Source organism: Entelurus aequoreus, linkage group LG13, assembly GCF_033978785.1.
Source record: "Entelurus aequoreus isolate RoL-2023_Sb linkage group LG13, RoL_Eaeq_v1.1, whole genome shotgun sequence".
Taxonomy (NCBI): Eukaryota; Metazoa; Chordata; class Actinopteri; order Syngnathiformes; family Syngnathidae; genus Entelurus; species Entelurus aequoreus.
In genome coordinates this window covers 6,427,117-6,454,616 of record NC_084743.1, presented here as the reverse complement: position 1 = coordinate 6,454,616, position 27,500 = coordinate 6,427,117, and the positions used below count along the sequence as shown (strand labels likewise).

General features: G+C 38.2%; 1 protein-coding gene across 1 annotated transcript in view; it reads right to left on the bottom strand.

Moving 5' to 3' along the window:
- bcas3 (BCAS3 microtubule associated cell migration factor) overlaps nt 1-27,500 on the bottom strand; it is a 293,366-nt gene that overhangs the window by 214,392 nt on the left and 51,474 nt on the right. Inside the window, exons 8-13 of the mRNA XM_062067335.1 lie at nt 17,179-17,286; nt 17,022-17,098; nt 12,145-12,221; nt 11,584-11,667; nt 4,415-4,585; nt 2,642-2,735 (exon numbers count right to left, since the gene is read on the bottom strand). Of these exons, the coding sequence (XP_061923319.1) occupies nt 2,642-2,735; nt 4,415-4,585; nt 11,584-11,667; nt 12,145-12,221; nt 17,022-17,098; nt 17,179-17,286 (611 nt within the window). The remainder of the gene's footprint in view (nt 1-2,641; nt 2,736-4,414; nt 4,586-11,583; nt 11,668-12,144; nt 12,222-17,021; nt 17,099-17,178; nt 17,287-27,500) is intronic.

Genomic DNA, 27,500 nt, shown 5'->3' with positions numbered 1-27,500 from the left:
ATGAGAACATGAACTAGTCAACCCGACTATGAGACATGAGAACATGAACTAGTCAACCCGACTATGAGACATGAGAACATGAACTAGTCAACCCGAGTATGAGAACACGAACTAGTCAACCCGACTATGAGACATGAGAACATGAACTAGTCAACCCGACTATGAGACATGAGAACATGAACTAGTCAACCCGAGTATGAGAACATGAACTAGTCAACCCGACTATGAGAACATGAACTAGTCAACCCGACTATGAGACATGAGAACATGAACTAGTCAACCCGACTATGAGACATGAGAACATGAACTAGTCAACCCGACTATGAGACATGAGAACATGAACTAGTCAACCCGACTATGAGACATGAACTAGTCAACCCGACTATGAGACATGAGAACATGAACTAGTCAACCCGACTATGAGACATGAACTAGTCAACCCGACTATGAGACATGAGAACATGAACTAGTCAACCCGACTATGAGACATGAGAACATGAACTAGTCAACCCGACTATGAGACATGAGAACATGAACTAGTCAACCCGACTATGAGACATGAACTAGTCAACCCGACTATGAGACATGAACTAGTCAACCCGACTATGAGACATGAGAACATGAACTAGTCAACCCGACTATGAGACATGAGAACATGAACTAGTCAACCCGACTATGAGACATGAGAACATGAACTAGTCAACCCGAGTATGAGAACACGAACTAGTCAACCCGACTATGAGACATGAGAACATGAACTAGTCAACCCGACTATGAGACATGAACTAGTCAACCCGACTATGAGACATGAGAACATGAACTAGTCAACCCGACTATGAGACATGAGAACATGAACTAGTCAACCCGACTATGAGACATGAACTAGTCAACCCGACTATGAGACATGAGAACATGAACTAGTCAACCCGACTATGAGACATGAGAACATGAACTAGTCAACCCGACTATGAGACATGAGAACATGAACAAGTCAACCCGACTATGAGACATGAACTAGTCAACCCGACTATGAGACATGAGAACATGAACTAGTCAACCCGACTATGAGACATGAGAACATGAACTAGTCAACCCGACTATGAGACATGAACTAGTCAACCCGACTATGAGACATGAGAACATGAACTAGTCAACCCGACTATGAGACATGAGAACATGAACTAGTCAACCCGACTATGAGACATGAGAACATGAACTAGTCAACCCGACTATGAGACATGAGAACATGTGTTGTGGTGTTGGCAGGCTAGCTGCTCATCAACTCAGACGACATGTGAGAAAACAAACGTCTTGTCCTCTAATTAGACCCTGAAATAGAAGCAGCTGGCACTTTAACACCGACTTCTTACATCACTCTGACTCATGTCCTTCATGCTTTATCAACCTCCACTCTCTCTATCTTCCTGGTGCTACAGCAGGACACTTTCTCTATCTTCCTGGTGCTACAGCAGGACACTTTCTCTATCTTCCTGGTGCTACAGCAGGACACTTTCTCTATCTTCCTGGTGCTACAGCAGGACACTTTCTCTATCTTCCTGGTGCTACAGCAGGACACTTTCACTATCTCCCTGGTGCTACAGCAGGACACCTTCTCTATCTTCCTGGTGCTACAGCAGGACACTCTCTCTATCTTCCTGGTGCTACAGCAGGACACTTTCACTATCTCCCTGGTGCTACAGCAGGACACCTTCTCTATCTTCCTGGTGCTACAGCAGGACACTTTCTCTATCTTCCTGGTGCTACAGCAGGACACCTTCTCTATCTTCCTGGTGCTACAGCAGGACACTTTCTCTATCTTCCTGGTGTTACAGCAGGACACCTTCTCTATCTTCCTGGTGCTACAGCAGGACACCTTCTCTATCTTCCTGGTGCTACAGCAGGACACCTTCACTATCTTCCTGGTGCTACAGCAGGACACTTTCTCTATCTTCCTGGTGCTACAGCAGGACACTTTCTCTATCTTCCTGGTGCTACAGCAGGACACTTTCTCTATCTTCCTGGTGCTACAGCAGGACACTTTCTCTATCTTCCTGGTGCTACAGCAGGACACTCTCTCTATCTCCCTGGTGCTACAGCAGGACACCTTCTCTATCTTCCTGGTGCTACAGCAGGACACTTTCTCTATCTTCCTGGTGCTACAGCAGGACACTTTCTCTATCTTCCTGGTGCTACAGCAGGACACTTTCTCTATCTTCCTGGTGCTACAGCAGGACACTTTCTCTATCTTCCTGGTGCTACAGCAGGACACTTTCTCTATCTTCCTGGTGCTACAGCAGGACACTTTCTCTATCTTCCTGGTGCTACAGCAGGACACTTTCACTATCTTCCTGGTGCTACAGCAGGACACCTCCTCTATGTTCATGGTGCTACAGCAGGACACTTTCTCTATGTTCCTAACCCAACATGACCGCTGGATGAAAGTACCACACCATGATGACATAGTACCAGTACTCTGCTGGTACTTTGTGTCTCAAAGTACACAACTGTGACCCAGATGCTATTTTATTATTATTATTCAACGTCACCGGGATGCAAAAAAAGACAACTCCAGTAAAGTTGTGTGTTTTTAGAAGTGTGTTATCTGTTGTTGACAAAGGTAAAGAAACTTGGTTTGTGTTACCGCTGGGACTGAACTGCATGCAGGATATCGGCTTGTCGTGAGCCGGGAAGTGAGCCACCACTCCTCCTCCGTCAGAGTCCTCGCTCACCAGGACCTGCGACAACACACACGGCGCACACAAACGGGAGTTTCATGAAGGCCAGAGTGCGACAAAATGTCATTTCATACACTAGTTTGTTTACGTTGTGTGAAAATCAACCACATCTACAAAATGTGACTGCGTATTGTTACACACTTTCTAAAGTGGACACAATCTTTCTCTTTTAGGCACATAGCCTAAAAGAAAAGAATAAACAGAAAACCAGAAAATACCCGTGGAAAATTTTGAAGGGCCTTCTATCTGTGCCCTGGACCTAGGGCCGGGGGTCGCCGTACTTTGAAGATGTGTCTGAATCCCAGAGTTTTAGGTGTAACTGTACAATATGAGCTACAGAGCTAGCCTAAAGTGTTAGCATGCTTACATTAAAATGCTAACAGTTAGAATGTGTGCTAACGATGGCATGCTAACAGTTAGCATGTCTCACATTTCAAGTAACACGGCTGTAAGGTGGGGAAATGGAGAAAAAAGTGTAAAATTTGATGAAAAAGTTAGCATGCTTAAGTTAGCTTGCTAGCAGGCTATCGTATGCATGCTAACAGCTAACAAGTGTCACTTACCAAGTTAATGGTAAAATGGTTGCAAAAGTAGCTCAAAAAATTAGCAAGCTAAATTTAACATGTAATCAGTTAGCATGCTATCAGTTAGCATGTGTCATATACCAAGTAATATGACTGTAAGGTGTATGGTTGTCTAATTAGAGAAAAAATGTAATGCAAGCATGCTAACATTAGCATGCTAGCAGTTAAGTGTCACATACCAAGTTCTATGACTCTGGGGTAAACGGTTGCAATATTAGCTCAAAAAGCTACCACTTTAATGTTAGCATTGTTCGCGTCAGAATAAGATAGAAGTACTATAATAAAGTTTGAAGTATGAGCAATAATAATATGGGCCTGCTTGCATTGCAGCAGGCCCATAATAATAATAATAATAATAATAATAATAACAATAATAATAATAATTATATTCATAAAAACAATAATAATAGTAATATTCATAATATTTATAATAATAATAATAATAGTAAAAATAATAATAATAACGGTAATAATAATAATAACATTAATTCAAAAAGAAAATAATGATATTCATAATGGTTATAATAATAATACTAATACTAACAGTAATAATAATAATGATAATAATAATAACAATAATAATAATAATAACATTAATAAAAACAATAATAATAATAATATTCATAACATTTATAATACTAACAATAATAATAATAATAATAACAATAATACTAATAACAATAATAATAGCAATAACAATAATAGCAATAATAATAATAACAGTAATAATAATAATAATAATAATAACAATAATAATAATAACAATAATAATAGTAATAACTATAACAACAATAATAATAATAATAACAATAATAATAATAACAATAATAATATTAATAACTATAACAACGATAGTAATAATAATAATAACCATAATAATAATAATAATAATAATAATAATAATAACAATAATAATAATAACAATAATAATAGTAATAACTATAACAACAATAATAATAATAATAATAACAATAATAATAATAACAATAATAATATTAATAACTATAACAACGATAGTAATAATAATAATAACCATAATAATAATAATAATAATAATAATAATAATAATAACAATAATAATAATAATAAACTGACCTGCCCTTCGCCAACACTGTGCGTGTCAATGATGGTGACCACCCCCGAGGTATGGAGACTACGACGACTCCCAGTGTGAGGAGAACCTTCTTCATCAGACGTGCTTGCTGGCACAGTACCTGCCAACTGGGTCACCACCTTGCCAACCATGGTCAGGCCGCTCTTCAGGGTCTAACAGGTGGAAACACACAAGGAGTCATTTTAAACAGCATCAGGAACCTCTGGAGGCGCTCAACATGTTCTCCTGCACTACTTCCTGTTGTCTTTGCAGCACCTTTACTTTGTTCAACCGTTTATGTTTGCTAATCAAGTCTATTTAACTTCAGATGTTACTTCATCATATTGTCACTCAACTTTGTGGATATTATTAAAAAAAACCTCCATTAGCCATAAATAAAAATTTCTAAATGACATCCATTACAATGCATGATGGGAAAAATGCAAAACACTCTCCACATTTATCCATATTTGCCACATTTTAGCTGCTAATTACACAAAAGCAGTGAAGTTGTCAGGTTGTGTAAATGCTAAATAAAAAGAGAATACAACAAGTAAGTTAGCCATGCCTTGGCCACTAATACACCCCCATACCATCACACACTAATACACCCCCATACCATCACACACTAATACACCCCCATACCATCACACACTAATACACCCCCATACCATCACACACTAATACACCCCCATACCATCACACACTAATACACCCCCATACCATCACACACTAATACACCCCCATACCATCACACACTAATACACCCCCATACCATCACACACTAATACACCCCCATACCATCACACACTAATACACCCCCATACCATCACACACTAATACACCCCCATACCATCACACACTAATACACCCCCATACCATCACACATGCTGCCTTTTACACTTTCACCCTAGAACAGTCCAGATGGTTCTTTTATTTTTCTCTTTGTTGAAATGTGGACTCGTCAGACCACAGAAGACTTTTCCACTTTGCATCAGTCCATCTTAGATGAGCTCGGGCCCAGCGAAGCGTTCCGGGTGTTGTTGATAAATGGCTGTGGCTTTGCATAGTAGAGTTTTAACTTGCACTTACAGATGTAGCGACCGACTGTAGTTACTGACAGTGGTTTTCTGAAGTGTTCCTGAGCCCATGTGGTGATATCCTTTACACACTGATGTGGCTTTTTGATGCCTGAGGGATCCAAGGTGTGTAATTTCATGGCTTACCTGCAGTGATTTCTCCACATTCTCTCAACCTTTTGATGATATTACGGAGCGTAGATGGTGAAATCCCTCAATTGATAAATGTTGTTGTTCAACAATTAGCTCAGGCATTTGTTGACAAAGTGGTGACCCTCGCCCCGTCCTTGTTTGTGAAGCTGCTTTTATAGCCAATCATGGCACCCACCTGTTCCCAATTAGCCTGTTCACCTGTGGGATGTTCCAAATAAGTCTTTGATGAGCATTCCTCAACTTTATCACTCTTTTTTGCCACTTGTGCCAGCTTTTTTGAAACATGTTGCAGCCATCAAATTCCAAACGAGCTAATATTTGCAAGAAATAATAAAGTTTCTCAGTGTGAAGATGAAATATCTTGTCTTTGCAGTCTATTCTATTGAATAGAAGTTGAAAAGGATTTGCAAACCATTGTATTCTCTTTTTATTTAACATTTACACTACGAAATAACTACTTTTGTATATGAGAAGATCAACATATATATATATATATATATATATATATATATATATATATATATATATATATATATATATATATATATATATATATATATATATATATATATATGTATGTTTATATATATATATATATATATATATATATGTATATGTATATATGTCTTTGTTTCTAATGAAAGAAGTAAATATGATTGTATTGTATTTCATGCTCTAGCTGAGTTCCCTTGGTATTGTTTCCCAATGTGATGACATCACCTGTATATATATACATATATATATATATATATATATATATATATATATATATATATATATATATATATATATATATATATGTGTGTGTATATATACATGTACATATATATATATATATATATATATATATATATATATATATATATATATATATATATATATATATATATATATATATATATATATATATGTGTATATATATATATATGTACATGTACATATATATATATATATATATATATATATATATATATATATATATATATATATATATATATATATATATATATATATATATATATATGTACATGTACATATATAAGAAGATCAACTATAATGTGTACATGTATATGTATATGTCTGTGTTTCTTATGAAAGAAGTAAATATGATCTTATTTTACTTCATGTTTTCGCTAGGTTTTCCTGTATATATACATTTATAAGAAGATCACTATATGTGTATATATACGTACATATGTATGTATGTATATGTATGTATATATGTGTATGTATATATGTATACAGTATATGTGTATGTATATATGTATATGTGCATATGTATGTATATATGTGTATGTATATGTGTATGTATATATGTATATGTGCATATGTATGTATATATGTGTATGTATATATGTATATGTATGTATATGTACATATGTATGTATATGTACATATATATGTATATATGTGTATGTACATATGTATATATATATGTGTATATATGTGTAAGTATATATGTGTATGTATGTATATATGTGTAAGTATATATGTGTGTGTATGTATGTATATATGTGTAAGTATATATGTGTATGTATGTATATATGTGTAAGTATATACGTCTGTGTTTGTACTGAAAGAAGTCCATTTGATCTTAATTTACTCGATGCTCCGGCTGAGTATTTGTCCAGGCAACAAATAAAAGGCAGTGGGGGTCCTGAGGGTGCGTTTAAGGGCCAGCCACGGTGTCTGGCTCAAACACACCTCTGTGACTCGATTAAGGGAAATGGATAGTGCTCCTTAAGTGGCTCTATCTTGTCTTTGCCTAATGGAGTCCAAGGTGTGCGACTGTGTGTACGCCAGCGCCAAAGGGGCCCCGGAGAGTCTAATCAGACATTCAGACGAGGCGGCCCCGTCAATACTGTGTGGCGCCCAGCGCTTGTTAGGTCTGGGGATGTCTCAGGCCCACTAAGTGTCTTCTTGTGCACGCCTGCTCTGCACTGTGTCAGCCATGTCCATGGCAAGGAGACATGAATTATTCACAACACTAATGTGTTTTCTAATCACTTGTGGACTTTGGACTAGTCCAAACACACTATTGATCAGGACCAACAAACTGCTGACCAGGAACAGTAGCAGATCCCTGACTAAGTGACAAGATGTTCCGCTCCGTATCCATATGTTCCATTTCCTGTCCCGCGCTTTTATTTTGGTTTTCCACTTCCTGTTTACCTCCGCCACTTCCCTTGTCTGAGTCCTGTCCCTGGATTTTAATGCCAGACCTGTTCTTTTGCTTTCTTGGCGTCCAAGAACGTACCTAAACCTGCAGAGCTTTGCCAATGCTTCCCGTGCACTTCCCTGTGGCACTATATTTTATTACTCATCATTTCTTTTCATTCCTTTCATAAAAATGCATACATACAAGCATGAAAATGCATATATACAAGCCTGAAAATGCATATATACAAACATGAAAATGCATATATACAAGCATGAAAATGCATATATACAAGCATGAAAATGCATATATACAAGCATGAAAATGCATATATACAAACATGAAAATGCATCTATACAAGCATGAAAATGCATCTATACAAGCATGAAAATGCATCTATACAAGCATGAAAATGCATATATACAAGCATGAAAATGCATATATACAAGCATGAAAATGCATATATACAAGCATGAAAATGCATATATACAAGCATGAAAATGCATATACACAAGCATGAAAATGCATATATACAAGCATGAAAATGCCTATACACAAGCATGAAAATGCATCTATACAAGCATGTAAATGCATATATACAAGCATGAAAATGCATATATACAAGCACGAAAATGCATATATACAAGCATGAAAATGCATATATACAAGCATGAAAATGCATATATACAAGCACGAAAATGCATATATACAAGCATGAAAATGCATATATACAAGCATGAAAATGCATATACACAAGCATGAAAATGCATATACACAAGCATGAAAATGCATCTATACAAGCATGAAAATGCATCTATACAAGCATGAAAATGCATCTATACAAGCATGAAAATGCATCTATACAAGCATGAAAATGCATATATACAAGCATGAAAATGCATATATACAAGCATGAAAATGCATATATACAAGCATGAAAATGCATATACACAAGCATGAAAATGCATATATACAAGCATGAAAATGCATATACACAAGCATGAAAATGCATATACACAAGCATGAAAATGCATATATACAAGCATGAAAATGCATATATACGAGCATGAAAATGCATATATACGAGCATGAAAATGCATATATACGAGCATGAAAATGCATATACACGAGCATGAAAATGCATATATACAAGCATGAAAATGCATATATACAAGCATGAAAATGCATATATACAAGCATGAAAATGCATAAATATACAAGCATGAAAATGCATAAATATACAAGCATGAAAATGCATATATACAAGCATGAAAATGCATAAATATACAAGCATGAAAATGCATAAATATACAAGCATGAAAATGCATATATACAAGCATGAAAATGCATATATACAAGCATGAAAATGCATATATACAAGCATGAAAATGCATATATACAAGCATGAAAATGCATATATACAAACATGAAAATGCATATATACAAGCATGAAAATGCATGTATACAAGCATGAAAATGCATATATACAAGCATGAAAATGCATACATACAAGCATGAAAATGCATATATACAAGCATGAAAATGCATATATACAAGCATGAAAATGCATATATACAAGCATGAAAATGCATACTGTATATACAAACCACGTACAGTTGACACTTTCATTGTTTTTTGTTTCTTACACATTTCCATGATCAGAAAGGAGCATAAGGAAGAATAATATTCTTATATTTATCCGACCCCTTTTTAACACAAATTATTTGAGGTGACTTCATCACTGTTCCCTCCACCAACTCCAACATCCTTTTTCATTTTAGTTCAAGCATTTTCACAATGACACGTCCAATCCAAATCAAATTTCAGTTTGATAGAATTCCAGTTGTCTCTTTTTGTAACTCTATTTAAATTCAAAAATATTCTTGCAACTTTTGAAGTCTTTAGAGAATTCCATGCTTTCACAGCAGCAACAGACATTTATTTCAAATGTGTTCACGCTCTTGGATGTTTAAATTCATGCGGCCTTCTGTGGTTGTCAACTTCAGACGTGAACACAAATAACTTTTGTAAGTCCTTCGGAAGAACTTTATTGCTAGCTTTGAACATCACTAATAAAGTATGCAATTTGAATAATCCTGCCCTAATGAAGAGTGGATTTGTGTATCCTACTTTAAAAATAATACCAATTACTCTTTTCTGTGAAAGAAATAAAAGCATTATGTTGCTGGGATATGTATTTCCCCATATTTCTGCACAATAACTGAAATAATAATTGAGCAATATAACATTATTATTATTATTTTTCACCTGCAATTTCTGCTCCGCCGCTCCCAGTCTGTGGAAGGCTCTCCCTGACCACCTGAGGGCACCACAAACTGTGGATGCTTATAAAAAAGGCTTAAAAACCCTTCTTTTTAAAAAAGCCTTTTTTTTAGATATGTGCATACTAGTTCTAGCTATTAGGCTGTTCTAGTTTTTATTTTTATTCATTTTTTATTATCTTTTTATTTTTTTAAATTATTATTATTATTTTTTTTTTAATACACTGTTGCACTTTGAGGTTGTTTGCTCAATATAAAGTGCTTTTTACAAATAAAATCTATTATTATTATTATTATTATATATGAGCTTTCCATGTCAACTTTTCATCAGGAAATCGGATTTCAGACACCTTCTCAATGTTCACATTGTTTATGGATAAACTAACCTCTACCTTTTTTTATTACTGAATATCATAAATTCAGCCTTTTCCAAATGTAAAGATAATTTATTTACATCAAACCACAATTTTAGTTTGGAGTTTTAGTTTCGTTCAAACTCCTCCCCTCCTGGTCACGAAGTGTTCAAACTCCTCCCCTCCTGGTCACAAAGTGTTCAAACTCCTCCCCTCCTGGTCACAAAGTGTTCAAACTCCTCCCCTCCTGGTCACGAAGTGTTCAAACTCCTCCCCTCCTGGTCACAAAGTGTTCAAACTCCTCCCCTCCTGGTCACAAAGTGTTCAAACTCCTCCCCTCCTGGTCACAAAGTGTTCAAACTCCTCCCCTCCTGGTCACGAAGTGTTCAAACTCCTCCCCTCCTGGTCACAAAGTGTTCAAACTCCTCCCCTCCTGGTCACAAAGTGTTCAAACTCCTCCCCTCCTGGTCACAAAGTGTTCAAACTCCTCCCCTCCTGGTCACAAAGTGTTCAAACTCCTCCCCTCCTGGTCACAAAGTGTTCAAACTCCTCCCCTCCTGGTCACAAAGTGTTCAAACTCCTCCCCTCCTGGTCACAAAGTGTTCAAACTCCTCCCCTCCTGGTCACAAAGTGTTCAAACTCCTCCCCTCCTGGTCACAAAGTGTTCAAACTCCTCCCCTCCTGGTCACAAAGTGTTCAAACTCCTCCCCTTTGCCAGACGTAACAAATCCCAGTTTCTTCTTCAGGTTATTCATCTGATGAATGTACCGACTCATACTCACTTCATCAGCTCTTTTCACTATATATATATATATATATATATATATATATATATATATATATATATATATATATATATATATTTATATATGTTTTAATAAAGATATATTTTAGGCCACCTCCATGCAACCAGAAGGAGTTTTTCCTAACCTGTAACCTGTTCTCAAAAAGTTTCATGATCATAACTGGAAGAAATAATACGTTGCAAAAATGGCCCTGAAGCAAAAGTCCAGGCCAGGAATGAGAATGAGATGGAATGGTTATTTACCCAAATATTTGTTAGTTGTCCAATATGAACACATGAACACACACAAAAGTAGCAAGAAGTGGGTGAAAGGTGAAAAGTAGTGATCAATAATCACGTACCTTGGCAGCATTGATCACTGTTGCTGTGTAAGATTGTGAATTATCATCACATGCTCCTCCTCGAGACTGGTGACACCTGATCAACTGGAAACACACAGTGGCTTCTTTTACTATAACAGTAGTATTATTATTATGCTTGTATCAAGTATGACACACACAGGAGAAGACTGGTGACACCTGATCAACTGGAAACACACAGTGGCTTCTTTTACTATAACAGTAGTATTATTATTATGCTTGTATCAAGTATGACACACACAGGAGAAGACTGGTGACACCTGATCAACTGCAAGCAGTCAATGGGTTGTTTAACTATATTATTATTATTATTATGATGGTTGTATGATGTATGGACACACACACACAGGAGAAGAACTGAGTTGTAGTAAAGTTGGTCTTCACTGCAAGACAACACAAGTATTACTATACCTGCTCCAAGTATTGTGTACATGTGTGTATATTCCTGTGTTGTACCTTGTGTTGTGTACATGTTTGTACCTTGTGTTGTGTACATGTTTGTACCTTGTTTTGTGTACATGCGTGTACATTGCCGTGTTGTACCTTGTTCTCAGCGTACGCTAGCCAGCGGCTGCCCAGAGCTACAGGATTGAGATTGTGTCCAGGAGAAGGATAGCAGCCTGAAACAACCCAGAAGAATGGGTTAAAAGGAGTTCCAGCCCACATTTGCTGGTGGACATCACAAGTCTTGCACGTCTCTTCAGTGAGATGTCAAAATGACTAGTACAGTACTAGTACTGACTTCCGTCAGTCTACCCCAGGGCAGCTGTGGCTACAAAAGTAGCTTACCACCACCAGGTGTGAATGCATGATGGGTTTTTAACATGTAAAGCGGCTTTGGGTACTTAGAAAAGCGCTATATAAATCCCAGGTATTATTATTATTATTATTATAGTACTACACAACTAGTCTCGGTGCAGTAAAGCTGGAATAAGGATACAATCAAATCATACATAAAAGGTAGTAAGAACAGGTCTTGTAGTCTACGATCTAGAGACGTATAAAGAGGATATAGATGTTTAATTACACACATGACAGCTTGGATTCATTTTGGACCACCTCATGATTCCATTCCAACTCAGGAGCTACCATGTACCAATCCAATCCACTTTATTTATATAGCACATTTACACAACAAGAATGTTTCCAAAGTGCTGCACAGCCATGTTGAAAACAATATTAAAAACAATATTAAAAACAATATTATGCTACACCAATGACTGAATAAAAACAAAGAATAAATGAATAGAAAACCAAATACAGATACAATATAAAAAATAAATATGATTAAAAACTATTTTTAAAGGGTAAAACCAATTAAAACAGTAAAATAGACATCAAAATTTATTTAAAAAAATAAAATAAAATAAAAAAATGTACCATGTGCCATGTACCATGTGCCATGTACCATTCCCTTAAAATTGATTATTGATGCAGTTTTACATTTGGTTTGACTAAATAAGCCTTTATCACTTACAACCTAAAAAAACAAATCATTCATGATAACAAACAGTTCAATTAATTCTCACAACATTTATTAAGTTGATGAAATTCTCATCACATTTATTCAATTAATTACATTGATTAATTAAGAATTAATTAATTAATTTGATTAAGAATTAAGATTAATTAAGATTATTACGATTAAATTAAGACTAAGATTAGTTTAAATTATTAAGATTAATTAATTAAGAATCAATTTATCAATTAATTCTCATCACATTTATTAAGTTGATGAAATTCTCATCACATTTATTCAATTAATTACATTGATGAATTAAGAATTAATTGATTAATTTTATTAAGAATTAAGATTAATTAAGATTATTACGATTAAATTAAAACTAAGATTAGTTACAATTATTAAGATTAATTCATTGAGAATTAATTTATCAATTAATTCTCATCACATTTATTAAGTTGATGAAATTCTCATCACATTTATTCAATTAATTAATTGATTAATTAAGAATTAATGAATTATATTAAGAGTATTAAGATTAATTAAGATTATTAAGAGTAATGAAGTTTATTACGATTAAATTAAGATTAAATTAAGACTAAGATTAATCAATTAAGAATTAATTTGTCAATTAATTCTCATCATATTTATTAAGTTGATGAAATTCTCATCACATTTATTCAATTAATTAATTAATTATATTAAGAATATTAAGATTATTAAGAGTAATGAAGTTTATTACGATTAAATTAAGATTAAATTAAGACTAAGATTAATTAATTAAGAATTAAATTATCAATTCTCATCACATTTATTAAGTTGGTGAAAATGTGTACAAAACTGGAACATTACTGCCCTAAAATAAAGGAACTGTCAAATATTAGAACTGTCTGCATGACTTTATTTACAATAAATACATTGATTATTGACCTTTACTAATCAATTCTATAATCGTCCATGTCTGAATTGCAACGCATGTCAAATCTATTATTCCCCCACCTCTCATGTCCACTGTTTTATTTCAACTGCATTTGGTCTTGAAGCACATTCTAGTCTTGTGCAGGTCTACCATCTTTGTGCAGGTCTACCATCTTGTCTACTTAGTTGTGTCCATGAGATCAGGAGTGCTTTCTTCTATGTCTGCAGGGGCATCAAATACTTCAGATACACACTCATGATGTATCTGTTCCATCTTGTTATTGGACTTCTTTCTATTCTGTCCCAATAAGGCCGCAGGAAAAAAAAGACAGACTAGTCATAACTTGCATTTACTGTCCAGAAATCTTTCAGAAAGCATCAAATAGGTTTAACTTCATTTCCAGCGGACATATGTTTACAGGAAGATGATCTAACAGCTTCAGACACACAAGATGAGAGGAGCTTGCACAATCAGAGACAATTAATAACTGTTGAGGATGTTTGCTTCCTGCTGGCCAGACGCTGATAGGGAAGACAAGCAGACACCAGACGCTAAAGTCCGTTTATTCCAGTCAATGACAGCAGCCGCCTGGCAATAATGTCTGCTTTTCTTCCTGGGACTGCAAGGAACCTTCATGAGAACCTTAGATTACGTTTGCATTGAAGAAGCTCAGATATATAAATAGTGAGGAAATATTCATTGGGTTTTATCCAAAGGTCTGACTTGCATTTGTGTGAGTTCAAGCAACGCGTTAGTAAACACACCGACTAGAACCAGGGGTCACCAACGCGGGCACCAGGTAGCCCGTAAGGACCAGGGGCCGTACTTATCAAGCTTCTTAGAATGACTCCTAAGAAGTCTGCTAAGAGTTGACTTAAGAGTAAATAAATTCTTGGCTGAAAGCTGCACTTAAAAGTTAGTTATCAAGCGTCTTACTCACACTTTCAGCGAAGTGTAGGACTGAATCTTAAGTGTCACACTCAGAGCTGAATTACGACATTACTATGTGCCGTAAACGCAATTTTAGGTGACGTCATTTCTGTGTCCATAGAAATGACCAATCACGGAAGGGAATCCCTTGTCTAAGAATAAAGAAATATCTTGGAAATATTGAAGTGGACAATGGGAGTGTATATTTTGACAATAAACTACAAAATAATACAAAACAAACTAGTCCCCGCCGGCACTCACGCTACCGCTCCCTCTCTTCTCTCGCCCACACACTCACTGACGTCACTCACCTCACGGCCACACACATACGCTACTGTCATAACATTTTCTTTCCAATTCATTAATTAGGCAACTAATTTGAAACTGGTGTGGGTGGCTCTATATATACTAGCCCACTGCAGACACATGCAGAAATCAACAAGGAATCGAAAAGTATTAAATCTGTGACAAAAATAATATCCGCTCTGTCTAAACGATACCGTTTGATCAGCTGCTCGTCATCAAAAAAAAAAAAAAACATTGTTCCGTTCCCTGAATGTTGGCGCACGTCTCTCTCGCCTCAGTGCCATCCCCTGCTGGCAACTCCTAACCACTTAAGACACCTCTGAAGGTCTCTTAAATATCGTGGAGAGTAGGAGTGATTCTTAGACTTAAGAACGTTGATAAAAAGCTTTTATTCTTAAGTTTGAGAGTAGGACTAAATTTCGCAAATTCTCAGGACTTAAGTGTAAAATGGCACTCTAAGAAGCTTGATAAGTACGGCCCCAGATGAGTAGCCCGCTGGCCTGTTCTAAAAATAGCTCAAATAGCAGCACTTACCAGTGAGCTGCCTCGATTTTTTAAATTGTATTTATTTACTAGCAAGCTGGTCTCGCTTTGCCCGACATTTTTAATTCTAAGAGAGACAAAACTCAAACAGAATTTGAAAATCCAAGAAAATATTTTAAAGACTTGGTCTTCACTTGTTTAAATAAATTCATTCATTTTTTTACTTTGCTTCTTATAACTTTCAGAAAGACAATTTTAGAGAAAAAAATACAACCTTAAAAATGATTTATACCTTTTTACCTTTTAAATTCCTTCCTCTTCTTTCCTGACAATTTAAATCAATGTTCAAGTAAATGTATTTTTTTTATTGTAAAGAATAATAAATCAATTGTAATTTAATTCTTCATTTTAGCTTCTGTTTTTTCGACGTAGAATATTTGTGAATTATTTCTTCAAACTTATTATGATTAAAATTCAAAAAAATTATTCTGGCAAATCTGGAAAATCTGTAGAATCAAATTTAAATCTTATTTCAAAGTCTTTTGAATCGATTTAAAAATGTTTGTTCCGGAAAATTTATAAGAAATAATGATTTGTCTTTGTTAGAAATATAGCTTGGTCCAATTTGTTATATATTCTAACAAAGTGCAGATTGGATTTTAACCTATTTAAAACATGTCATCAAAATTCTAAAATTAATCTTAATCAGGAAAAATTACTAATGATGTTCCATAAATTATTTTTTTTAAGTTTTTGTCTTCTTTTTTTCGGTTGAATTTAGAATTTTAAAGATTCGAAATTGAAGATAAACTATGTTTCAAAATTTAATTGTCATTTTTTTTCGTGTTTTCTCCTCTTTTAAACCGTTCAATTAAGTGTAAATATCATTCATTATTAATAATAACATAGAGTTAAAGGTCAATTGAGCAAATTGGCTATTTCTGGCAATTTATTTAAGTGTGTATCAAACTGGTAGCCCTTCGCATTAATCACTACCCAAGAAGTAGCTCTTGCTTTCAAAAAGGTTGGTGACCCCTGGACTAGAACATTCTCGCTGAAATTTTGAAGGGCCTGCTTTCTGTGCTTTGAACCTCTGGAAGCCGGCGTACTTCTGAGATGATGCCGAGTGTCTGAATACGTTGAGTTTTAGGTGTGACCCCGACACAATGAGCTACAGAGCTGGCCTAACAATGAGCATGCTGACACTTAGCATGTGTGCTAATGGTAGCATGTTTCACACACCAAGTTATATGACTCTAAGGTGTTTGGCTGCGGAAGTAGAGAAGAAAGTGTCCAATTAGGAAGTGACAACAAACTTACTTGTGACAAAAAACTTCTTGGTGAAGGTGCAGCTGTCGAACGCAGCGATCTTCTCCTGCAGGCTGACTGCTAGAATGCTGACAGGAAGAAGGAAGTACAGTAGACAGGAAGAAGGAAGTACAGTAGAGTAGAGTCCAGTGTTGGTAGTCTGACATACTGAGTGTTGCAGTGTAGATCATAGATCTGGGTCTTGAACTGGATGGACTTGACCATCTCTCCTGTCCTCAGAGAGTAGAGGTCAGCACAGCAGTAAGGTGGACTTGTTCTGCAGAGACAAGCAGCACTTGGTCAGGTTTACATCACCCACTAGATCCTGGACCACTCTGGTCCTTGTCTCCATCAACCTTGTTTTCTACTTCACCCACTAGATCCTGGACCACTCCGGTCCTTGTCTCCATCAACCTTGTTTTCTACTTCACCCACTAGATCCTGGACCACTCCGGTCCTTGTCTCCATCAACCTTGTTTTCTACAACACCCACTAGATCCTGGACCACTCTGGTCCTTGTCTCCATCAACCTTGTTTTCTACAACACCCACTAGATCCTGGACCACTCCGGTCCTTGTCTCCATCAACCTTGTTTTCTACAACACCCACTAGATCCTGGACCACTCTGGTCCTTGTCTCCATCAACCTTGTTTTCTACAACACCCACTAGATCCTGGACCACTCTGGTCCTTGTCTCCATCAACCTTGTTTTCTACAACACCCACTAGATCCTGGACCACTCTGGTCCTTGTCTCCATCAACCTTGTTTTCTACAACACCCACTAGATCCTGGACCACTCTGGTCCTTGTCTCCATCAACCTTGTTTTCTACTTCACCCACTAGATCCTGGACCACTCTGGTCCTTGTCTCCATCAACCTTGTTTTCTACAACACCCACTAGATCCTGGACCACTCTGGTCCTTGTCTCCATCAACCTTGTTTTCTACTTCACCCACTAGATCCTGGACCACTCTGGTCCTTGTCTCCATCAACCTTGTTTTCTACAACACCCACTAGATCCTGGACCACTCTGGTCCTTGTCTCCATCAACCTTGTTTTCTACAACACCCACTAGATCCTGGACCACTCTGGTCCTTGTCTCCATCAACCTTGTTTTCTACTTCACCCACTAGATCCTGGACCACTCCGGTCCTTGTCTCCATCAACCTTGTTTTCTACAACACCCACTAGATCCTGGACCACTCTGGTCCTTGTCTCCATCAACCTTGTTTTCTACAACACCCACTAGATCCTGGACCACTCTGGTCCTTGTCTCCATCAACCTTGTTTTCTACTTCACCCACTAGATCCTGGACCACTCCGGTCCTTGTCTCCATCAACCTTGTTTTCTACAACACCCACTAGATCCTGGACCACTCTGGTCCTTGTCTCCATCAACCTTGTTTTCTACAACACCCACTAGATCCTGGACCACTCTGGTCCTTGTCTCCATCAACCTTGTTTTCTACAACACCCACTAGATCCTGGACCACTCTGGTCCTTGTCTCCATCAACCTTGTTTTCTACAACACCCACTAGATCCTGGACCACTCTGGTCCTTGTCTCCATCAACCTTGTTTTCTACAACACCCACTAGATCCTGGACCACTCTGGTCCTTGTCTCCATCAACCTTGTTTTCTACAACACCCACTAGATCCTGGACCACTCTGGTCCTTGTCTCCATCAACCTTGTTTTCTACAACACCCACTAGATCCTGGACCACTCTGGTCCTTGTCTCCATCAACCTTGTTTTCTACAACACCCACTAGATCCTGGACCACTCTGGTCCTTGTCTCCATCAACCTTGTTTTCTACAACACCCACTAGATCCTGGACCACTCTGGTCCTTGTCTCCATCAACCTTGTTTTCTACAACACCCACTAGATCCTGGACCACTCTGGTCCTTGTCTCCATCAACCTTGTTTTCTACATGAACATCACACAAGACATTTGGTTTGGCACACAATCATCTACCAACAACAACATGTCATCGACACGCCACCGACATGTCTTCAACATGCCATCAACATGCCATCGACATGTCAACATGCCATCGACATGTCAACATGCCATCAACATGCCATCGACATGTCAACATGCCATCGACATCCCATTGACATGCCATTAACATGGTATCAACGTGCCATTGACATGCCATCGACATGGTATCAACATGCCATTGACATGTCATCAACATGCCATAAAAACCCCAACAGAAATGCCATTAACACCGCAAAAACAAGGCATCAACACGCCATCAACATGGTACGAAAACCCCAACAACACACCATCAACACGCTAACACACCATCAACAAGCCATTAACATGGTACCAATACCATAACAACACGCCATCAACACGCTAACAACACACCATCAACATGTCATTAACATGGTACCAACACCCCAACAACACCCCAACAACACGCCATCAACACGCTAACAACACACCATGAACAAGCTAACAACACACCATCAACATGGTACAAACACACCAACAACACGCCAACAACACGCCATGAACATGCTAACAACACACCATCAACATGGTACAAACACCCCAACAACACGCCATCAACACACCACCAACATGGTACCAACACCCCAACAACAAGGCATCATCATGCCATCAACATGGTACCACCACGCCATCAACACGCCACCAACATGGTACAAACACCCCAACAACACGCCATCAACATGCTAACAACACACCATCAAAACGCTAACAACACGCCATCAACATGGTCAAACACGCCAACAACATGCCATTAACAGAGTAACAACACCCCAACAACACCCCAACATCACGCCATCAACACGCTAACAACACACCATCAAAACGCTAACAACACGCCATCAACATGGTACAAACGCCCCAACAACATGCTAACAACACACCATCAACATGGTACAAACACCCCAATAACACGCCAACAACATGCCATTAACAGGGTACCAACACCCCAACACCATGCCAACAACATGTAATCAACACGCTAACGCCATGCCAACAACACGCCAACAACACACCATAAAAACGCTAACAACACGCCATCAACATGGTACACACACCCCAACAACACGCTAAAAACACGCCATCAACATGGTACAACCACCCCAACAACACGCTAACAACACGCCATCAACATGGTACAAACACCCCAACAACACGCCAACAACATGCCATTAACAGGGTACGAACACCCCAACATCATGCCAACAACATGTAATCAACACGCTAACATCATGCCAACATCACATCAACAACACACCATCAACACGCTAACAACACACCATAAAAACGCTAACAACACGCCATCGACATGGTATCGACATGCCATCAACATGGTATCAACATGCCATTGGCATGCCATCGACATGGTATCGACATGCCATCAACATGGTATCAACATACCATTGACATGTCATCAACATGCCATAAACACCCCAACAGAAATGCCATTAACACCGCAAAAACAAGGCATCAATATGCCATCAACATGGTACCACCACGCCATCAACACGCCACCAACATAGTACAAAAACCCCAACAACACACCATAAACACGCTAACACACCATCAACATGCCATTAACATGGTACCAATACCCCAACAACATGCCATCAACACGCTAACAACACACCATCAACATGGTACCAACACCCCAACAACACGCCATCAACATGCTAACAACACACCCTGAACATGGTACAAACACCCCAACAACATGCCAACAACATGCCATTAACATGGTACCAACACCCCAACAACAAGGCATCATCATGCCATCAACATGGTACCACCACGCCATCAACACGCCACCAACATGGTACAAACACCCCAACAACACACCATCAACACGCTAACAACACACCATCAACATGCCATTAACATGGTACCAACACCTCAACAACACACCATCAACACGCTAACAACACACTATGAACACACTACCAACACACCATCAGCATGGTACAAACACCCCAACAACATGCCATTAACATGGTACCAACACCTCTACAACACACCATCAACACGCTAACAACACACCATGAACCCGCTAACAACACGCCATCAACATGGTACAAACACCCCAACAACATGCCATCAACACGCTAACAACACACCATCAACATGCCATTAACATGGTACCAACACCTCAACAACACACCATCAACACGCTAACAACACACTATGAACACACTACCAACACACCATCAGCATGGTACAAACACCCCAACAACATGCCATTAACATGGTACCAACACCTCTACAACACACCATCAACACGCTAACAACACACCATGAACCCGCTAACAACACGCCATCAACATGGTACAAACACCCCAACAACATGCCATCAACACGCTAACAACACACCATCAACATGCCATTAACATGGTACCAACACCTCAACAACACACCATCAACACGCTAACAACACACTATGAACACACTACCAACACACCATCAGCATGGTACAAACACCCCAACAACATGCCATTAACATGGTACCAACACCTCTACAACACACCATCAACACGCTAACAACACACCATGAACCCGCTAACAACACGCCATCAACATGGTACAAACACCCCAACAACACGCCAACAACATGCCATTAACAGGGTACCTACACCCCAACATCATGCCAACAACATGTAGTCAACACGCTAACATCATGCCAACATCACGCTAACATCATGCCATCAACACGCTAACAGCAGCGCTAGCCAGTAGCCTCAGCAATAGCGACACAACACTTCCTGTTATGAGGAGTGAGGTGCATTCACAGACCCCTGGAAATACGAGCATCACACAAGTTTGCTATTGCTGTAATAACCATCTTGTTTATTTCTGTCTTGTCTTTGAATGCGTCGCCAGTATTTATCATTCATTTCATGTTAATTAAGGATTCCTAATCTGTTCAATTTGAACATCACAAAATACAAAGATGTTATTTTCCTCAACAACAAAAACGTGCACGTTTTTAAAAAAGGGTTTGGTCCAAGTGCTTCAAACTCCCTGTCAGTGGAATTTAATTTCCAAATGTGAAATCCCTAAACACGTGAGAAATGCAGTGGAAGAAAAGTGGTGAGTTGCCAAGGAGGATGACATGGTGATCAGCGTACAGGCAGGTGTTTGCAGCATGGAGATAAATGAAAAGACGTTTCATTTGGTCAAGTGCACTTTAAAGCTTCTATTGAGTGAACCATCCATCCAGATCATACGTGCTCGTTCCTGCAAATACCAATAATTGATTGATTGATTGATGCATGAACATGATGTGGGTCACACCTAATAGGATTTCCTGCTCCCGTGGACAATAGTTGAAAGCCTGGCTAACTCCCAATTAGCTTTATGGACGTCACTTTGTGCACATCTTAAAGTGACACTCAGCTATCCGTTACATCCACCCGTCAATTACTGCTAGCAAGGACTATTACTCAACTGCAGTCGAGTCTTCTCTGCCTCTGAAACACCACGACACACTTCAGGGCAAGGTGGAATGTTTCATCTTGTGAATGTTGCTACCAAAACTCAGGATTTCACTCCTCAATCCTTCAATGAAGACAAGAAGCAGTAGAATAGCAAAGTTAAGTTAAGTTTGTGTGAATGCCCGAGTGAAGTGAGTGGATGTTGGAACCGTTCAAACCGGTTAAAAAACGTGGGACGTGAAGTAGATTGTATAGTTCCCATTCATTGTCAACGGGGAGACCATTCTGGGAAATCCTGGAATTTTGGTAAAGGGAAAACATGTTTTGTGTTCCATATATGGGAAGAGTAGAGTCGGAATCAGGTTTAAAATCGGTGCAAAGTGTATTGTAGAACTATGAATACGTCAACTCAGTTGAATGGCAATTTCCTGGAAATGTGGATATTTCGGGATAACCGGGAATTTGGGAAAATATTGATGCTAGATAATGTCCTAGGTCAGGGGTCACCAACCTTTTTGAAAGCAAGAGCTACTTCTTGGGTAGTGATTAATGCGAAGGGCTACCAGTTTGATACACACTTCAATAAATTGCCAGAAGTAGCCAATTTGCTCAATTTACCTTTAACTCTGTTATTATTAATAATTAATGATATTTATCTTTGTGGAAACACTGATCATCTTAATGATTTCTCACAATAAATATATATAGAAACAGATAAATATCAATATGCAACACTTTATTTTTACATTTTCTCTAAGTGCACATTTTTCAAATTGAACATTTTCAAATGATCACTTCTAAGACAGTCTTGTGAAATCACAATATCCCATTTTAACTAGCTAGCCACTAACATTTTTTAACAAATCATGAATTACTTTGCACCATGTTTGTACAAATAATAACTCATGTAAAATACAAAAGTAAACTCTCAAATTTTTAAATCATGTCACACTTTGAACTGGACACCAAATCTGTTATCTGTTTCTTTGTCAGTTAGTGGGAAGCCTGGCATTGCATGCTGTTAACTAGTGTGTTGTACTCTGGTGTGTAACTTGACACTGCAACTCTGAGTGAGTCTTGCAGATGTGCATCAGTGAGGCGTGTTCTGTGTTTGTTCTTGATGAAGTTCATGTCAGAAAAGGCTGATTCACAAAGATAAGATTTTTCCTCATTGTTTGCGGAACCTTCTTAATCTTTTGGACATATTTTCACAGCAATCTGGCCTTAAGCTTAATTATGATAAATGTAAAATGTTAAGGATCGGAAATCTAAGGGGAACGTCCTTTCGAATGGAATGCAAAGTGTTTTGTTTATAAATTATATGCAATCTGTTGTGTTCCCTAATTTTTTTCTGTGTACATGAATGAAGGTGTGTGTTGCTGAGTCCGACTTGGACATTATCTGGACTGGGCCTGGTTTAAAAAACCCTTTAAAAAAATCTAATTTCATTGACAACCTGGTCTGTTGAAGATAAGGCCCTTTTTTTTTTTAAAATAAAATAAAATAAGATAAATAAATAAAAAACATTTTCTTGGATAAAAAAGAAAGTAAAACAATATAAAAATAATTACATAAAAAATAGTAATTAATGAAAATGTTAATGGACCAGCAGCCTATACAATCGTGTGCTTCAGGGACTGTGTCCCTTGCAGATGTGTTGTCTATGTTGTGTTCAGGGACTGTGTCCCTTGCAGATGTGTTGTCTATGTTGTGGGAACCAGAATATTGGTAGCAGAAATAAATAACCCCTTTTGTGTGGATGAGTGTGCATGGGGGAGGTTGTTTGGGTTGATGCACTGATTGAAAGTGTATCTTGTGTTTTTTCTATGAAGATTTAATTAAAAAAAAAAAAAAAAAAAAAAAAATTTTTTTTTTTAACTTTTTTTTTTTTTTTTTTTATAACAGGTCCTTACGGGCACCAGGTCGCCCGTAAGGACCAGATGAGTCGCCCGCGGGCACCGCGTTGGTGACCCATGTCCTAGGTGATATGAATGAGTTGGTGTTGAAAGTTTTGGAATCGGTTGAAAAATGTCGACGTAGTAGCAGTTAGACTTGAGAATGGGTATTTCGGAATTCCTGGAATTCCGGGAAAATTTGTGGAATTTGTATGAAAAAGAAATAGGAGCATTTGTGGTCCCAACTAAGAGGAATGTCTTGAAGGTCAATGGTTGAAATATGTGAACTGGGAAAACTTACCAGGATGAATTGAAAATAAGGCTTTGGAAATTCTAGGAATTTTTTTTTATTTAGAAAATGGGAGTTTTTTTGTCCAGGGGGAGTGGCGTGTGTGGATGTTGGAATGGTTCGTATCGGTTAAGAAACGTGGGATATGGACTAGATTGTATAGTTCCCATTTATTGTCAATGGGGAGAAATTTCCAGGAAAACCAGGAATTTGGGGGAAGGGAAAACATGTTTTGTGTTTGACATGTGGGAGAGTAGTGTGTGGGGATGGTTGAAAGGTTGGAATCGGCTTTAAAAATGGTGCAAAATTTGGTCGAACTATGAATATGTCAATTCATTTGAATGGGAATTTCCTGGAAATGTGGGAATTTTAGAAAATAATGATACTAGCAAAATTGTCCTAGATGATATGAATGGGGTGGTGTTAGACGTTTTGGAATCGGTTGAAAAATGTTGACGTAGTAACAGTTTGACTTGAGAATGGGTATTTTGGAATTCCTGGAATTTCGGGAAAACCGTGAATTTGTACAAGAAAAAAAATAGGAGCATTTGTTTTCTTAACTAAGAGGAATGTTTTGAAGGTGGAATGGTGAAAAACGGTTGAAAAATGTGAACTGGGGAAACTTTCCAGGAAGAATTGAAAATAGGGCTTTGGAAATTCCAGGAATGTTTTTTAACTTGGAAAATGGGAGTTTTTTTGTCCAGGGTGAGTGGAGTGTGTGGATGTTGGAACGGTTCATATCGGTTAAGAAACATGGGATATGGAGTAGATTGTATAATGCCCATTCATTGTCCCTGGGGAGAAAATTCCGGGAAATTATGGGAAAACCAGGAATTTTGAGGAAGGGAAAACCTGTTTTGTGTTTGACATGTGGGAGAGTAGTGTGTGGGGATGGTTGAAAGGTGGGAATCGGCTTTAAAAATGGTGCAACATTTGGAGAATTTAGAGCACTGTCGAACTATGAATATGTCAATTCATTTCAATGGGAATTTCCTGGAAATGTGGGAATTTTAGAAAATAATGATACTAGCAAAATTGTCCTAGATGATATGAATGGGGTGGTGTTAGACGTTTTGGAATCGGTTGAAAAATGTTGACGTAGTAACAGTTTGACTTGAGAATGGGTATTTTGGAATTCCTGGAATTTCTGGAAAACCGTGAATTTGTACAAGAAAAAAAATAGGAGCATTTGTTTTCCTAACTAAGAGGAATGTTTTGAAGGTGGAATGGTCAAAAACGGTTGAAAAATGTGAACTGGGGAAACTTTCCAGGAAGAATTGAAAATAGGGCTTTGGAAATTCCAGGAATGTTTTTTAACTTGGAAAATGGGAGTTTTTTTGTCCAGGGTGAGTGGAGTGTGTGGATGTTGGAACGGTTCATATCGGTTAAGAAACATGGGATATGGAGTAGATTGTATAACGCCCATTCATTGTCCCTGGGGAGAAAATTCCGGGAAATTATGGGAAAACCAGGAATTTTGGGGAAGGGAAAACCTGTTTTGTGTTTGACATGTGGGAGAGTAGTGTGTGTGGATGGTTGAAAGGTGGGAATCGGCTTTAAAAATTGTGCAAAATTTGGAGAATCTAGAGCACTGTCGAACTATGAATATGTCAATTCATTTGAATGGGAATTTCCTGGAAATGTGGGAATTTTAGAAAATATTGATACTAGCACAATTGTCCTAGATGATATGAATGGGGTGGTGTTAGACGTTTTGGAATCGGTTGAAAAATGTTGACGTAGTAACAGCTCGGCTTGAGAATGGGTATTTTGGAATTCCTGGAATTTCGGGAAAAACTGGGAATTTGTCTGAAAAAAAGAGCATTTTTGACCCAACTAAGAGGAATGTTTTGAAGGTCAAAAAATGGTTGAAAAACATGTGAAAACTTTCCAGGAAAAAGTGAAAATAGGGCTTTGGAAATTCCAGGAATGGTTTTGAGCTTGGAAAATGTGAGTTTTGTGATCCAAGGTGAGTGGAGTGTGTGGATGGTGACATGGTTTGTGATCCAAGGTGAGTGGAGTGTGTGGATGGTGACATGGTTTGTGATCCAAGGTGAGTGGAGTGTGTGGATGGTGACATGGTTTGTGATCCAAGGTGAGTGGAGTGTGTGGATGGTGACATGGTTTGTGATCCAAGGTGAGTGGAGTGTGTGGATGGTGACGTGGTTTGTGATCCAAGGTGAGTGGAGTGTGTGGATGGTGACATGGTTTGTGATCCAAGGTGAGTGGAGTGTGTGGATGGTGACGTGGTTTGTGATCCAAGGTGAGTGGAGTGTGTGGATGGTGACATGGTTTGTGATCCAAGGTGAGTGGAGTGTGTGGATGGTGACGTGGTTTGTGATCCAAGGTGAGTGGAGTGTGTGGATGGTGACATGGTTTGTGATCCAAGGTGAGTGGAGTGTGTGGATGGTGACGTGGTTTGTGATCCAAGGTGAGTGGAGTGTGTGGATGGTGACGTGGTTTGTGATCCAAGGTGAGTGGAGTGTGTGGATGGTGACATGGTTTGTGATCCAAGGTGAGTGGAGTGTGTGGATGGTGACATGGTTTGTGATCCAAGGTGAGTGGAGTGTGTGGATGGTGACGTGGTTTGTGATCCAAGGTGAGTGGAGTGTGTGGATGGTGACGTGGTTTGTGATCCAAGGTGAGTGGAGTGTGTGGATGGTGACATGGTTTGTGATCCAAGGTGAGTGGAGTGTGTGGATGGTGACGTGGTTTGTGATCCAAGGTGAGTGGAGTGTGTGGATGGTGACGTGGTTTGTGATCCAAGGTGAGTGGAGTGTGTGGATGGTGACATGGTTTGTGATCCAAGGTGAGTGGAGTGTGTGGATGGTGACATGGTTTGTGATCCAAGGTGAGTGG